Here is an 18,243-nt window from a genome sequence, read left to right on the forward strand (position 1 = left end):
TGCATTGGAACAACGAACACCTAATGGGTGGCATACTGTAGCATTCGCGTCGCGATTTTTGAACTCTGTTGAAGACAGATATAGCATAAACGAACTAGAACTTCTGGGTGTTGTTTGGTCAGTGGAACACTTTAAGTATTATTTATACGGCAAACCCTTTACTGTGATAACTGATCATAGAGCCCTTCTCTCTATTATGAGAGAAAACAGATCCAATAAATCATATAATAGTAGACTGACACGATGGGTAGATCGTTTACTACCATTTGAATTCTCGATTGATCACCTTCCGGGCACAAAAAAGGGATTAGTGGATTATATATCTCGCGACCCGCATCAACAAGCTGCTAATATATCCACATACGACGAGTAATTTATTGTAGCTAAATTGGATATAATTAAACGTAGCGCGAAACGCTTCTCATTAAATGCTGAAAATTACGTCGATTTCGCAGCGCGAAATCAATCTACAAATTGCGTCGTAAATAATCCAAATTCCACTAATAACTTATGTAGTGATTTCGCACCGCGAAATCCAGAACATTCTACAAGCACGCAAATTGACGACTCAATTAGCGAATTAACGATAAAAAATTTAAACTCCATCCCCAAAATCGAGACAACTAACATTCCTCACTCGCTTTTTGCCTTAAACCGACCCACCGAACAGTCACACTCTAATTTAAATCACTTTCAACGCATCGCAACAAAATTCAAGAACGTCTACATGATGTCTCAATCACCTTCTGACGACGACACGCTGATGACTGTTAAACAATCGACCCCTTCGAGAGTCAGATTTGCAGAGGTGGGGCCTTCTACTGTTCAAGCGGCACCTGTGACCCCCATTACACCTACTACAGATACAACAGCCACTTCGCCTTCAGTAGACGATTTGTACATGGATTCCTTCAACTTCGCGCTCTCAAAGATCTTGGCCAGCCTGACAACCAAGGACGCGATCTTGAAAGAGATTCGCGACTGCATTTTGACGGACAATGAAGATAGATGTAGACAAATTTCACCCTACATTCATTCCTTCTGGAAGGACTTACACGTGAAGAATGGGTGTGTCTGCATAGACGACAGAATTGCACTCCCACATGCTATCAAGGATGCGTATGTAGACGCAATCCACGCAACTCACCCTGGCACATGGGGAATGACTGATATGGCAACACACGCGTGGTGGCCATACATGCACAGGGATATTGCCACCAAAACAGCAAAGTGCAACCCATGTGTCAAAATTGGTAAAAATTTAAAACCTATTATACCAGCAAATAAATGGGCACCATTAAAGCTATGTAAAGTTCCTAATAAAGAGATTCAAATTGATTTTGGAGGACCCATTTATAATGAGAAAAATCAAGAGATTTATTTTCTTGCATGTATTGATCGATTTTCGAAATTCCCAACAGCAAAAGTATTTGATAGAGCCAATGCAGATAATATTTTAAAGTTTCTTCAAGAATATGTTTTGCTACACGGTATACCCCGTGCGATTAGATTGGATCAGGCTAGATGTCAAACGGGGCATCGAATTAAAACATTTTGTAATCAAAATAACATACAGCTAATCGAGGCGCCAATACACGACCACAGAGCTATTGGTTTGGTTGAAAGACTCATTCAAACAATCAAGAATCGCTTAGCCTGTATTAAAACGGCGGCGCAAAATCAATTTAATATGAAAGCATCAATGAATTCAATAATTTATCAGTTACGAATATGTCGTCAAAAGACTATTGGAATATCACCTTTTGAGGCACATTTTGGCAGAAAAACGAATACACCATTAAGCAATATAACGACTAATCCCGATTCAAAAAGTTTAACTTACAAAAATATTCTTAACAAATATTTAGATTTGGAGACTATCAAATGGGACCAGCTCGTCACAGACGAAAATTGGAACAATGATGAGCGAAGCGACATTGAAATGGAAATAAACAAGGACAAACTGGGCAAAGAGGCAATGGAAAGACAGAGGGACGACCCAAACAAAAATCGAGATTAATTTCTCATCCAGATGTTGGCCAACCGATACCAAGAACAGAATCGTCACTGGAGCTCAAATTGGCAAAAAAGAGACCACAAATAAAACGATCAAAGAAAAGTCTCGACTGTCTATATGACGTACTTGCACCAGGATCGTCAGTTAATAAAACAACCGAAAACACCTCAGTAATCAAAGAACCGGGCAAGAGAGAGGTTACAATAAGGAATTCTGACCTTGCAAAGTTCGGCACAAAGGCGGAACGAAACACAGATTTGCAAATATATGCAAATAGACGCCCAAAACTCCCCACGGGAAAAACAACGGAGGAAATCATTCACCACCATGCTAAGGAATTAAAAAAAAAGTTAGAAGGTGGAAAGAAAATGAAACACAGAAAAGTGGCAGATGACGTCAGCACAGTGTCGTCCATTCACTCTAATGTTACACGCGCCCTCCGAGTAAGAATGCCGACCAAGCCAAAGAAACAACAGACAACGGCGCCGCGAAATCAAACCACAGAGTCAAATAACGATCTCGCAGTGCCAATGGAATTACCGACTTCAAGCATCATTATCGCGGAGCCACCAAGCAGACCGAAGAGAAAAGCAGCCACGAAAGCATCCGCAGCGCTAATTCCTTCAAAGAGAAAACGCTCTGCCATATCGACCACAGAATCGGATGAATCTGTGACTCCAATTCAATCATGCCCTCCCACAACACCAAGTACTGCAGCAATTGGAAAACAGAAGAGACGGCAAAACATTAAAAAACAACAAATCGAAAACAAGTCCATAATCTCTGCAATACAAACTGCTGCAGCACAATCCAATCAAGAGGAGTCAAACTTCACATTTGGCCCATGCTCCCCAACAACTTCCTATCCCACTCAATTCTACGTCTCTCCGAATTACGAGGAACCAGAGTTGTCTATGACAGTTGGCGAAGCGGAGAGATAATATGAAAGCGAAAGCGATTAATGAGTAAAACTGGCCATTCAAAACTCTGATTAAAACATTACAGTATTAATTATTTAACAAGTACATATTGATTACTAATTTTCTGATAAATAACACGTTATTTATTTCCGCCAAGGGGGAAATGTGGTACAATAGTACATTTTTAGTTTGAGTTCATTAATTTGGTGTAACCAATTTAGTTCAATTTCTGTTTAACTTAATTTAGTTCAATTTCCCTATTTTAATTTGTTCATTTATTCAGTTTAATTTTGAAGATCAAATCCTATGATTTCATACTTGTTAATTTGTTTATATCCTATGCATGATCTTTTGTCTGTTCACCTTGTCTCGTGGTTGTAAGTTGCCGCAATTTACTAAAGTTATATTGTGAACAAATTGTGAAGCAGTTTTGTTAATCTTGCCTAATTTCATTCTTCTCAATTTCGTAATTCAAAATAGTTGACTCTCTCTCTTAACTAGATTTCAATTCGCCAAAGTCTAAATTCAGACGCATCTAAAATTTGGTATCTTTCGCTAAGCGAAATACCCGATAACTAGCCGAACGTGATTTCGCTCCGCCAAATCAGCCTAATCTTTGTAACTCAAATAGTCAATATTTGAATAACAAAATAAAGCCTGAATTCGCTCCGCCAATTCACTCTTAAATTGGCCGAAGTAAAGAACGCTAATTGGCGCTACGAAGCAATTCAAATCTACAGATTGCAAATCTGTATGACATAACTGTCATACAGATTCGCAATCTGTAATCTGAGTTGATTCGCGGTGTCGATGTATTCAATTTACTATTCCAAATTAATTGGTTAACTCGCGGGGCGAATTTACTGTTAACTTTGTAGCTGAACGATTCAATATTCTGAATGCAGAATATGCGTAGATTTGGTGGAGCGAAAGTTAGTTCTATTGTTAGACTGCTGTTTCGCTTAGCGAAATAGGACTCAAAATTATCTGATACAAATTAATGCTTTGGCGGAGCAAATTCTAGTTTAAGAGAGAGACAACTAATTTGAATTGAGAAAATGAGCAGAATGAAATAAATTAAAATAACTAAAATTGATCAACAATTTGATCACGACAATTGAATTCCAATTGCGGCAACTCAAGATCACAAGACGACATGAACAATATGAACAGACAAAGTTATCAGGCACAGGATATAAACAAATTGTTAAAACGTGAAAACTCAAATTTTGATCTTCAGACAAGAACTAAAATTTTGATTAAAATTAATTGGCGAAGGAAAGTGAACTAAATTAAATTTAACTAAAATAACTTGATTTGCTATACCAACTCAATAGCCCCAGAATGAATGAAATATTCTACTGTACCACTTTTCACCCTCGACAAAATAAATGACGAAGTTATTTATCATAAAATTAATAACATGTACTTGTTACTATAATTACTACTATAACGTTTTTATTTCAGAAAATTTTTGTCAAAGCAGTTTAACGTTCGGCAAGTTTTATTCACTGTAACTCTCATAAAATCTTTCCGCCTCGCCGACCGTCATTGATGCCTCTGGTCCCTCGTATTTAGGCGAAATATAGTATTGTGTGGGGTAAGACTGTGCAGGGGAGCATAGGCCGACTGTAAAATCTGATTCGTTGTGCTGACTCTGAGCTGCGGCCGCCTTTATAGTTGAAATTATTGACCTGTTCTTGATCTGTGTTTGCTTAATAATTTGTCTCCTTTTGCTTCGCGAGGGTGCACTGGAACTTGAAGCTGTAGGGGGACAAGTTTGCACAGTCTGACTCAGTTACTGAAGGCGTTGAGCGTTGTCTTTTTAACGGTTTCAGTGCCGCTGAAGCCTTGTAGCAGCTTTTCGTTTCGGTCTACTAGGGGGCTCCGCGATTACAATGGATGTCGACGGCATCTCCATTGGCACCGCGAAATCACTTGTTAGTTCTGCTGGTGGCTTTGGCGGCGCTGTTATAACTGTTCGTTTTGGTTTTGTGGGCATTCGTACTCGAAGAGCTCGAGTTACATTTGAATGTATCGAGGAGACCACACTGATATCGTCTGCTATTTTTCGGTGTTTCATTCGTTTGCCTCCTTCTAATTTTTTCCTGGTCTCTTTTGCATGGTGACTAAAAAGACCTTCAGTAATCTTTCCCGTTGGTGTTTTCGGTCGACGATTCGCATACAATTATAATTCAGTTTGGCGTTCGGTCTTTGTGCCAAATTTAGCCAAATCTGAATTACGGATGGTCTCATTTCTTTTTCCAGGCTCCTTTATCACTGATGTAAAAGTATCTGTCTTCACCACCGAAGAACCGGGCGCTAACACTTCATATAGCCCGTCCAGGCTTTTCTTGGAGCGTTTCATTCGTGGTCTCTTTTTGGCGAGCTTAATTTCCAGGGAGGCTTCAGTTCGTGCAACCGACAGTCCGACTTCTGGGTGGAGGATCACTCTGGATTCTTTGTTTGGGTCCTCATTCTTCCGTTTTGCTGCGTCCTTGCTTAATCTATCTCTATTCATTTCGAGTTCTGTGTCACTCCTTTCCTCGTTGTCCCGGTTTTCTTCGGAGAATAGTTCCTCCCATCTGACTGTCTCCAAATCTAAATATTTATTTAAAATGTTTTTATATGTCAGACTACTTGGGTCAGGTTTCGTCTATATATTACTTAATGGAGTATTAGCCTTTCTACCAAAATGTGCAGTCTTTTGACGGCATATTCGTAGCTGGTAAATAATTGAATTAATCGAAACTTTCAAAGTAAATTGATTTCGCGCCGCCGTTTTAATGCAAGCTAGGCGATTCTTGATTGTTTGTATTAGCCTCTCAACTAAGCTAATTGCTCTGTGATCGTGTATTGGAGCTTCAATTAACTGTATATTACTTTGACTACAAAATGCTTTAATTTGTTGTCCCGTTTGGCATCGAGCTTGATCTATTCTAATTGAACGGGGTATTCCGTGTAGCAAAACATACTCTTGAAGGAAATTCAAAATGTTATCTGCATTAGCTCTATCAAATATTTCTGCTGTTGGAAATTTTGAAAATCGATCTATACCTGAAAGAAAGTAAATCTCTTGATTTTTTTCATTATAAATTGGTCCTCCAAAATCAATTTGAATTTCTTCATTTGGAATTTTGCATAACTTTAATGGTGCCATATATTAGCAGGAATAATAGACTTTAAATTTTTACCAATTTTTACACAGGGATTGCACTTTGCGTCTTTGTGATTATGTCCCTGTGCATGTACGGCCGCCATGCATGGATTGCCATATCTGTCATCTCCCATGTTCCAGGGTGAGTGGCATGTATGGCTTCCTGTCGTCGATGCATACACATCTATTCTTGACATGAAGATCTATTCAGAATGGGTGTATGTACGGCGATATTTGTTTGCAATGATCTTAATTTTCAGTTTAGATGCGGCACCTACCTCCTTTAAAATCGCATCTTTGGTGGTGAGGCTGGCCTTTAGCGTGCTAGAAAAGATCTTCGAAACGGCGAAGTTAAATGAATCCAAGTAGAGGTCGTCTACTGAGGGGGACGTTATTGTCGTTGTGTCTGTATTAGGGGTGACTGGGGTTGCTGGTACCGCTGGAGCTGTCGATGGTCCTGCCTCGTCCACAAATCTCACTTTGGAGGGCGTCGATTGCTTGATTTGCATTAAAGTTTCTTCATCTGAGTTCGAATGTGACATCATGTAGACTGTTTTAAATTTTTTGGAAATTCGTTGAAAATTGTTCAATTGAGATAGCAACTGATCGGTAGGGCGATTTAAAGCAAAAAGCGAGTGAAGAATGTTAGTTTTCTCGATTTGGACTTTAGAATTTGAGTTATTTGGTGTTAATTTGTTCATTGAGTTATCACTATCCATAATTGAAGAATATTCTGGATTTCGAGGTACGAATTCACTGCATAATTTGTTAGTGGAATTTGGAGTATTTGAGGCTTGTTTTGTAAGCGGATTTTGCTCTGCAAAATGGACGTAATTTTCCGCATTTAATAGGAAGCATTTCGCGCTGCGTTTAATCACATCCAATTTTGCTACTATAAATTGCTCATCATATGCAGATATATTAACAGCTTTTTGTTGCGGGTCGCGAGAGATATAATCTACTAATCCCATTTTTGAGCCAGGGAGATGATCAATTGTAAAATAAAATGGCAGTAGTCGATCTACCCAACGTATCAATGGACTATTGTAGGATTTGTTAGCTCTATTTTCTCTCATGATTGAAAGAAGAGCCCTATGATCAGTTTTTACGGTAAATGGTTTGCCGTATAAATAATATTTAAAATGTTCAACGGACCAGACAATACCCAACAGTTCGAGCTCATTAATGCTATATCTGTCCTCCACAGAATTCAAAAATCACGATGCGAATGCCACAGTATGCCAACCATTTGGGGTTCGTTGTTCTAATGCACACCCCAAATTTTTACGTGAAGAGTCGCATTTTATACTTGTTTCTAAGTCCGGGTTAAAATGCTTATTTTCGGTTGTTTCTGCAATCTTCTCTATAATCAATGTGAGCTGTTTTTCATGTTCAACTGTCCAAATAGATTTTGTATTTTTTTTAAGCAGAGGTCGAAGTGGGTAACATAATTGCGACATATTTGGAATGAATTTTCCTAAGTGATGAACTGAGCCCATAAAGAATCTGAGTTTTTGAAATTGGAAAGTGTTGATAATTTTCCGATTGCATCCGTTTTATTCGACAATGGTGTTATACCTGTTTGTGTAATATTATATCCGAGCCATTCGATTTTATTTTTTGCGAAATGACATTTAGCAAGATTTATTCGGAGATTTTCTTGATCTAACTTTATCAGACATTTTCGTACTAAATCGAGATGTTTTTCTATTCCTCCTCTGTTCACTATTAAAATATCGTCCAAAAAACAAAAAGTATTATCCAGGCCTGCGAGAGTACAATCAATCGCTTTTTGAAATTCAGCCGGCATATCTGTAAGGCCGTGAAGTCCAGTTTTAAAACGATATGTGCCGGTCATATCTCCGCTTACGAGGTTGAAGTTACAATGGAGGGCCGTATCACTGTGTAAATTTAGGTGGCTGTATGCGTACTGCAAATCAAGAGTCGCAAAATAAGCCGTCTCTTGCGGCGCGGTTGACAGTGTTTGAGAAATCGTTTGAATTAGCGAGTCTATATTCGGCATTTGATACTTGTTTTTGTGAATGGCTTTATTCAGGATTTTGGAATCTAATGCTATTTTGATTGATTGATCCTTTTTGACCGTAATGACTATTGGAGAAATAAAAAACTGATCAGAGCAATTAGTTAGTTTTTCAATATGTCCTTCTTTTAGCAATTTTTCAAGTTCAATTTTCACTTTCGTTTGGAGATGAATTGGCATTTTCTTCCTTTTTGATGAGTAACTCGATAGTTTTTGTGGAATTTTGAATTGACCGTGTGATGTTTAGATTTTCCTATTCGGGAGATTAATTCTGGAAATTCCTTTGCTAGCGATTTTTTAATTGCACAAGGTGGTTCTATATTATTGACTTCCGTATTTGGGCAAGGTTTTTGTGATATTGTTATGCCTATTTGATCAAAGGGGTCTCGTCCGAGATTGGTCGAAAACCATCAGCTACGACCGTGATTTTTGCTTTCTGAATTTTCCAATCATTTCCCCAAAATGGCGTTATTAAAAAGCCTAGATTTTTGACAATATCATTAGAAAAAGGCTTTAATTCTAATGGTTTTTTCTCCGACCATTGTGATTGCGCACAGTTATACATTATTTCTCTGGCGAGCGACATATTGATAATCGTACAACAGCTACCGGAATCGAGGAGCAAGTGACAATCTGTATAGCCGATCGTTATCGTCATATTTTGCAACGCAATTGGCGGTGATCTAATGTTTTCTACTGTCGCAACGTAATTGTCGTCCGAGGAATCATAGTCAGAATTAAATTGTTCATTATAATTTATATAATTGACGTTTTGATTTTTCCTGACTTGTTTTTTGATCTGTTGTTTCAGCAGTTTCTACTTTGTTAATTCGATCATTTTGACGTGAATATCGGGCATTATTAAGTCTTTTCCGACATACCTTGGCGAAATGGTTGAGCAAAGCACAATGATTGCATTTCTTACCCATAGCAGGGCAAACCTGGCGGTGCGTTGTTATCCATGCTTGACCACAACCTCTACATTGGCCAACTGATGCACGATTAACTGCTACTCTGCCTGACTGATTTCCACGTGCACCCGCGCCGCGAAATCGATTGAATGATTGTACTGCATTCACCGTACTGCCAGTTGCGCCGTTAGTTGATGATATTCTCCGCTGATTCTGATGGCCCATTTCCATATTGACTGCAATACTAAGTGCTCTTTTGGGGTCAACTGTGTCGCGGAGAAGTTTGCGTCGAAAATCATCATCCAACATGTTTGTGATGAAAATGTCCCTGATGATCACCTCCTCACAGTTTTCAAAATCTCAATTTTCCGCCAATTCTTCCACAATGCTGTAGAATTGTTCTACCGATTCACCTTTTTTCTGCTTTCTTGAGAAGAACACATACCGATGGAATGTGATATTTCTTGTGCGGATAAAAGCTATCTCCATCATCTCCCAAAGTTTGAGGGTAGTCAGGTCATAAATTTTGTCATAAGGGAATTTTTATGTTAGTAAGGTCTTCCCTCTTTATCGATGCTGAGGTCCAAAAGAGACGCACATTTTTGATCGCAAAGAAACCATGGTCGTTCCCCGCATAGTACTCTTGCTTCTGTTATCTTTTGACATTTTAAGTCCCATTGCAACTTCAATTGGCTGTTTCGTATCTGACGGTCTCTCTCCGTTTCATTTGTTGCATCTTCAGTTGGCATCTCGTACTTTGGTTCAGCTGGCAATCGTACCATCGTTGGTTTCAGTTGCAGTAGCGTGTCGAGTGTGTGTGATATTCTCTCGCGCGAGAATCGCAAGCCTTACTTGGATCCGCCATTTCTCCCATCTGATTGGTGGGTCCGACGTTGGGCTTTCCCAAAATGGCTTTATCGACAATGGTGTCTTTCTAGATTCACGAGCTGACTGCGCCATGTCATACAGATTCGCAATCTGTAATCTGAGTTGATTCGCGGTGCCGATGTATTCAATTTACTATTCCAAATTAATTGGTTAATTCGCGGGGCGAATTTACTATTAATTTTGTAGCTGAACGATTCAATATTCCGAATGCAGAATATGCGTAGATTTGGCGGAGCGAAAGTTAGTTCTATTGTTAGACTGGTGTTTCACTTAGCGAAATAGGACTTGAAATTATCTGATACAAATTAATGCTTTGGCGGAGCAAGTTCTAGTTTAAGAGAGAGACAACTAATTTGAATTGAGAAAATGAGCAGAATGAAATAAATTAAAATAACTAAAATTGATCAACAATTTGATCACGACAATTGAATTCCAATTGCGGCAACTCAAGATCACAAGACGACATGAACAATATGAACAGACAAAGTTATCAGACACAGGATATAAACAAATTGTTAAAACGTGAAAACTCAAGATTTGATCTTCAGACAAGAACTAAAATTTTGATTAAAATTAAATGGCGAAGGAAAGTGAACTAAATTAAATTGAAATATAATGTAACTAAAATAACTTGATTTGCTATACCAAATCAATAGCCCCAGAATGAATGAAATGTACTACTGTACCACAGTAACTTACGCAAAAAATCTTTAAAAATCTTTATTATGCGACATCTAAAAGCTTTCAGATAATCTAAAAGCTTACAGATAATAATTCCCTATGGCCTTTCACACATGGCCACTGAAATTGAAAATTTATTCAAAGCTGACACTTTAGGTAAGAAAAAATGACAATTAAAAGTGGTGGAAAATATGAAGCCATTGACTTTTATTGGCGTTACAAAACCTATGCTTGTAGTCGTGATGCTAAGCATGAGGGCCTGTAATTATTGGTCCCTAGCATTCTAGTGTCTCAGTAGTGGTCATGAGAAAAATCATTAAAGAATTAAATCGCTTCTGTGATATAGTATACATTGGGCCATTGATATTGCAGTGCAAAATCTCTTAATTTTACTTAATCTTTGATTCAGTTCATTTTCATCATTTTAATTCTAATTTGTTCAAATCTTGTTTGAAGATCAAATCTTCCTCAACCATGCTTGTTAAATTTGTTTATCTAATTTTGTGAAATAATTGTCTGTTCATACTGTCTAGTCATTCTGTGTGCCGCAAGTTTCCGATTTTAGTTATGACCAAATTGCTGATCACAATTTGATAGTTTTAATTAATTCATTCTCCTCGAATTTGAATTCAAGTTTAGTTGTCTCTTTTCAATCCGAATTTTGTTCCACGAATCACTCAATTTCACAATACCAGAATAAACCTACTTTCGCTAAGCGCAATACTAGTTTATAAGTTAACGCTGAATTGGCAACGCTAATATCACTCTACAGTGAAGCTCAGAAAGACGGATATTCAAAGCACAAATTTAATAGTAAAATTGCTCCGCGAAATCACTGATAATCTTGTAACAACAAGTATCTTAGTTTCGCTCCGCAAATCAATTCAACTACAGTAAACGATTTCTGTACGACAGCTTCCAAGAAAAATCGAAATCGTTCGGAAAAGAGTAGTTTAATGTTGATTTTTTAGAAAAAAAAGCTTGGAAACAATCGCCCGAATAATTTCTACCTTTTGCGGGATAAATTTCAGTAAAAAGTTTGTTTTTTTTGGAGTCTTCGCTAAGATTACAAAGTTTTTAATGTTTCAGTTTTATTTTGCAAAAGCAAGAAGGAAAATTTCTACTCTTTTCTGCCGTTTTATGGCCACTCTAATTCATCTCTAATTCACCAAAAACATAAACTGGATGGCATAGATCAATTTGACGATCAAAGTTTGGCTGACTAAAACTTGCATGACCTAGTAATAAATGTAGATAGTTTTTTTCAATACTATGAGAGGAAATCTAAGCCAGAGACATCAACAAAATGTTCTTTAAACAAATTGTAATGATTGTCAGGTTTTTGAAAGAACAGTTCAAAGCAGAGAGTTGAGAGAAATGAAATCGAAATTTCACGACGGTTGTTGCAAAAACTTGCAATGCATTTTTTAGATAGATTATAGAGAGCTTAATAACAATTGAGAGCTAGGGTACGGGTTGGCTGCAATCATATGTCCATTTATATGTCACTCAACTACTACCATTCTATTCGTAATCACTCTCTTCTAGGTCATTGACCGTTAGACGTATAATATTAAAAAGCATTAATAAGTCAACACATCTAAAAGTCAACACCAGTTTTTGAGGATCTGACGGGCATATCAAGCGTTTTCATGGCAAAACAAAAATGAATTTGCTTTAATATTATTTCGATAATAAAATTTTTTTAAAAATATAAATTTATTCTGAAAGAAAAGTTTGAAGAAAGTTCTAGAAATATGACCATCACCATGCAATCCTTGGGCAGAAATGACAAATATAAAATCTTTGCAACCTTGGCCAATACCACCCAGGTTGAGGTCCAGACCCAAAATTGCTTCTGATCAGACTTTCCAGACCAAAATTATCTCTGATCAGACTTTCCAGACCGAAATTATTTCTGATCAGACTTTCCAGACCGAAATTATCTCTGATCAGACTTTCCAGACACAAAGTGTTCTGATCAGACTTTCCAGACCGAAGGAGTTCTGATCAGACCCTCTCCAGACCATGGTCCAGACCCAAAATCAGACCATTGCCCAGACCTTAATCAGACTATGTTCAGACTCAAGTGCGCTCGAAGAGGTTATGATCAGACCCAGTTGCGCTCGAAGCATTTATGATCAGACCCAACTGCGCTTGAGGTCATTTATGATCAGACTGAAGCGCGCTCGAAACCAGTTCTGATCAGACTCAAGTGCGCTCGAAATAGTCTGATCAGAGACAGATTTTAATTATGAACAAATCTCTTAATTAGCTATAATATATTCATTTCATGAAACCTGATGTTTGCAATATTTAATTCATGTAAGGAAAAACCAATTATAAAAGTATTGCTAAAGAATACGAAACCCAACTGTTGAGAACAAGTTTTATTTACTATACCGTTCAGTGTATATTTCTGACTCAATGGATGAGTTTAGACAGCTTTCCATAAGAAACACCGTGGTCTCCAGTTAATCAAAATTTCCTCTGAAGGGGACCGGCATTTGCTATCGGCTGGACTCCTTTTTTCTGATCAGAACTATCGGTCTTTAGATTAATCTCTGATCAGAGCGCTGCTTTATTGTTGCCTCTTGGCAGAGCCAACATCTCTCAGTAGAGAAAAACAAACAAAAAAATGAAAAAAAATAAGGCGTTTGAAATGGTCCCTGATCAGACCCAATTGCGTTCGAAAACATTTCTGATCAGACCCAACTGCGCTCGAACTTTTTATGATCAGACTCAATTGCGCTCGAACTCTTTATGATCAGATCCAATTGCGCTCGAACTCTTTATGATCAGACCCAAGTGCGCTCGAAGAGGTTATGATCAGACTTTCCAGACCAAAATGACCTCTGATCAGACAATCTCCAGACCATGATCAGACCGTAGTGCGCTCGAAATTCGGAAAAGACCCTGTAATTTCGGTCTGGGAACACACGGGTGTGCGCTCGACTGGGTCTGATCAGAAGTCAATTTGGGTCTGGACCTCAACCTGGGCAGGAACTCGAAAGAGTGAGGCAATGAGCAGTTGATTGAAATTTTGATATTGAGTGATTAAATAGTTTGCAAATATCAAGCTAATCTTGAATAATTTTTTACGTAAGTAAACAAGGGGTGAACTTGAGCAGTGAAGCTAAATTGAACGGAATTTGCTTTGCCAAATCACTGAGTCGTCAAAGAGATTCAGAAAGCAGTGCAGAGAATGTTGCAGACAGTGAGACCAAGTTGCTCAAAGCCGAAAAAAGATTGCAATAATTGGAGAACGGGTATTTTAAGTACGCAAATCGTCCTCCAATTACAAAAATTGCAAAGACAAACACAAAACGAAATTGTTGTGAAAATTTGATTGCAGGTTCTCGGTAAGCAACTACGTGTTTTAAGGGAAGAAATGTTGTTTTTCAGTCAAAATATGGAAAAAACTGTAAAAGAATTTCGAAAAACAGAGGGAAGAACACTAAACACAAAATTTTCTAAAAAATTGTCGTTTCTGACTTACTGAAAAACTTATTGAACCAATTGAAACCTAGTGGAGGAACAAAAACAATGCAACAAAAAATTGGCATCTTTTACGAGTTAGCTTCTGTGAAAATTAAAGTAGAGTCAAACAAAACTGTCAATAGCAAGCAACATTAAAAAAGGTGGAAAATCTGTATATCAAAAATTTTTAATAAGTTTTGTTTGAGTGAATTTTTTTTAAAAAATGAAGTATGTTCGATAAGTGAGACTGGCAAAAACAAGAAACTCTTGGCTATTACTGTTTCTAAGACTTAATTCAGATGCAAAGAAGAGTAGAATGGTTGTTTGGAAGATTTTGTAGAGAAAAATTTCTTTGTTGCTAGCATAAGCTTTTCACTTTGTACATCCCACAACCCCGCCACTCCAAAACGGTGCTCTTTAGAGTCGAATTTGTTTCAAAAATGAACTGATGGCGCACCCAACAACCGTGCAATCAATTGAAGAACCAGCAAGGTTTTTGCGATATCAGGCTGTTCTGCTTTCTCACTAGCACTGATTGTACAAAGATTTGTTTTTTTTCCGCAACAAGCATTGCTTATCCCTAAACATAGAATAAAATCAGACGAATATGAATAACTGGCAAAGAACACATAAGTAAAATGAAAACACTTGTATAGGAATGTCGAAAATGAAATATGAGTTTAGCAGATTTCAGAAACTACAAAATTAAGTTAATTACAAAGCTCCGCTCTTCTTGAACAAAGATTTCCATAAGATATGATACAACCGATGACCAATGTTGTATGCCCACTATTACTTTTATAGCTTTGGTCAAAATGTTCCAAACAAAACAATACCTTACTTAACACCAATAAAAACTGACAAGGTTAGGTACTCTTAAGCACAAGCGAATTGCAGAAGAAGAGAAAGAGAGAGAAATAGAGAGCGAGAGAGAGAAAGAGAGAGAGGGAGAGAGAGAAAAAAAGTTGAGAGAGACCGAGATAGATAGATAGAGAGAGAGAGAGAAAGGCGAGAGAAACCGTGATAGAGAGAGAGAAAGAGGAAAGGAGAGAGAGAGAGAGAGAGAGAGAGAGAGATGGAGGAAATCATTGAGTGGAGCAGTGCGCTCTCAGCGAGAGAAATTTGTAGTTATTTATTGAGTTCTTTAAGAGAGATGTTAGTTGGGCATTTGCAGTAAGTGAAACTGCAGAGTAAAACAAAACTTCTAATGAGGAGGATTAAAACTTTCCAACCAGTTGCAGAGAAAATGAGTGGCAGAAGTCTTTCAAGTCATTTGATTGATTATTTGTTGCAGATTTATGAAATGGTGATTTATAAAGTGATTTGGATAAAGTGTCAATCATTGGTTACTAATTACACAAAACAATTCCATCGCATTTTTGAATTTATCCAATCATTTTTCTCTAGTTATAAGTTTACTAGTTACTGGATTTACATTTCTTAACTTTTTTTCTAATCAGGTTAATTTTGAATTCTTGCAATCTGCGTGGTCTCCATTATCAAATAATCTTGGTATATAATGATCTAAAATTTAAATGTTTGCTGATTATTTCTTATTGCCGATCCTAATGTTTTCTCCGATCTCTGACGTTTCTTCCTCTCTCCCTCAGCCTTTTAACTCTCGCTTTTTATTTCCTCGCGTTAATGAACTGGGCTCAAGTACCCTACTGTTGCATGGCATTGCTTACGAAAAAACTCCCCTCTCATTGTGTGAGTGCAACAAAAACTCACGCTTGTTTCTAATTCATCAAGAGATTGATTCAGCACAACACAAGCATCTAGGAAAAATTATCTTCAGAATGCGTCCCACACAATCGGGTCGCTGATTATCAGACAATTTCAACTAATTGCTGCGTTCAACTACGCGGCTCGCGACAACAGCATATTAGCTGATCCTCGTATGATGACAACAGAAAGTGACTGAACTGCTCTGTCGAAGGCAATGAATTGTCCCACTGACTGATAATTTCTGCTATCAGCAAACAACGACATGCGCAGTAAGGCCTTCTTCAGAGTCCTCGACAGACCGCCCAAAGTCTTCGATTGCCAGAGGGACGAACAAAATTCCTTGTTGGGAACAGCTATTTTCATACTGAGCATATTTTCGATCTTCAACAGCTTCAATTGCATAGCCAGACTTCTCTGCCGCATGAGAAATAATGTTCAGTTGCAGAGAGGAAGTCACATTTATGTCTAGAGAAGCAGATTGGCCAGATTTCCAAGAAGGCAGATAGACGTCTCCTGGGCGTGAGTTGTTTTCCGCAATCAGATTGCGTTTTTCAATTACTGGAGACAAATTGGCTGCAGATCAGGCGGAAGCTATACGATCGCGAATTCTATCGTGCCTTGAAATCGCATCTCCCCTTCCTTGGCAGGCAACTGCATGGTCACCAAATGTGTCCAATGTACCTGACTTGCAATAAGGACATTTTCTTTCTTGATCATAAACCGCGATCCCGAGCCTGTACTTAACACTGACCTGAAATTCCTTAGCTGAAAGATGGAGACCTATAGCGGGAATTGGAAGCGCGGCAAGCCACGCGCCGGAATGAGGCAGGCATAGTGATTGGTGTCTTGCTTTTTCCCTAGTTGACGTTTGATTTCTTTTTAGGGCAGCAATTTTTTCCTTATCAAGTGCTTCTTGGATCTTCTTTTGTGTGTGCGAAAGTAGATTGAATGGTTCCAGACTCTGGTGTAACTCTTTAAAGGTGTCACTTTCTTAACTATTGATTCAATTATCCGGAGTGAAGTTTTGAAAAAGTTGGGAGAAAAGATTTTTGGGGACAAAACAATACATACTCAACCTGAAGACGAACCCTATGAAGAAATCTTTTGGAATTTTGATAGAGTTTTGGGCCTTAGCCAGCCGCGAGCTACAAGCCTTCTAACGACAGAAATGCAAAATTATACAATTTTTAATATAGAAAGTGAGAAAACTCGATTTTTCGGCCTTATTTGTTGTACACATACGTTTTTACAATTATAGCCAAATTTAACGCTTATTGTATTAAAGGATTTATTTCAGGAGAGTACTTAGTAGCGCACAAATTTGGAATTTCCTTCGAGTCTTATTACGTAACTGGCAAACTGTACCAAAAGCACCCGCCAACTGGAGAGATCATAGCCAGTTTCAGAGCAGCACGCGAGCTGGTAGCCCGCAAATTCAGACACTACTTAGTACTCTTCGACCCAAACTCGTACGCAGTTTTTTACGGATGCGATTCGAGCATATTTGGCTCGGAGTATTTGTGGATCTACAGTCGAGGCCAGACAATGTCGATTGAAACGTCAGAGCATATCAAAGATGAGTTGAGAAAAATGGGAGTCAGTCTGGTGGATTTGATCTGGACAGATCACCTGCCTTGTCTGTTAATTTGACTCGGAACCAATTGTGTCGAAATTTGATAATACATTCTAACCAACAGAACTCTGATGAACAAAGATCGGCGAAAGATCTTGCAAAATTTGATCACAAGTTTGCAAGATAGCTATCTATTTTTTAAAAGTTTTATAAGTTGATCATTTTAGTATTCTCTTTTTCTCCAGGGCGGGAAAAAGAGCCAGTTGTCTCTTTTTTTTCCATCGTGAACAAAAACTGACCAATAAAATGATCAACTTATAAGATTCTTGAAAAATGAACACTTATCCTGCAAACTTCTGATAAACAATTTTGCAAGATCCTGCAAAAAAAATCCAGAACTTTGAAGGGTAGCAGTCCATTCGTCATAAAACTGTCAAGATAATTATAACTATGATCTCTGTGATCAACCATACTGAACAGAGAATTTTTCTCTCAGATAGAAAATAAAATAATTGACTGTGGTTATTTTTTTTTCATTTTGAGTTACTCTCAGAAGAAATAACAAATGAGTCGCCAACAAGCGGGCCCATTTCGTGGCCCAAATAGCAGTCTATTTAATTCCTATGTACTTTTCCTATTACCTGTCAACAAAAATATGATTTTTTTAAGTTTGGAAAAATAATTGATAATAATACTATCATGTCGGCTTGACTGCTTTGTGCAACTCCGTTTCGCTAGTTTTGAATTGTTACTGAATAAAAAGATTCAGAGATTGATGGAGGTTCTTTCTTAATGTTCGAGCATAGAGAGAGAGAAAGGAATAATCTGCTCCAGGTTCTTTCCTCGA

General features: G+C 37.9%; 1 protein-coding gene across 2 annotated transcripts in view; it reads left to right on the plus strand.

Annotated features, from left to right (window-relative positions):
- The window catches only part of LOC142335091 (outer membrane lipoprotein Blc-like), a 35,697-nt gene extending 17,765 nt beyond the window's left edge, over positions 1–17,932 (plus strand). For both annotated transcript variants that reach the window (XM_075383435.1, XM_075383434.1), the window contains one exon: positions 17,121–17,932. In XM_075383435.1, the coding sequence (XP_075239550.1) occupies positions 17,121–17,473 (353 nt within the window). In that variant the 3' untranslated portion in view covers positions 17,474–17,932. The remainder of the gene's footprint in view (positions 1–17,120) is intronic.
- The last annotated feature ends 311 nt before the right edge of the window (positions 17,933–18,243 follow it).

The sequence above is a fragment of the Convolutriloba macropyga genome, chromosome 2 (assembly GCF_964194025.1).
Source record: "Convolutriloba macropyga chromosome 2, txConMacr16.3, whole genome shotgun sequence".
NCBI lineage: Eukaryota > Metazoa > Xenacoelomorpha > Acoela > Convolutidae > Convolutriloba > Convolutriloba macropyga.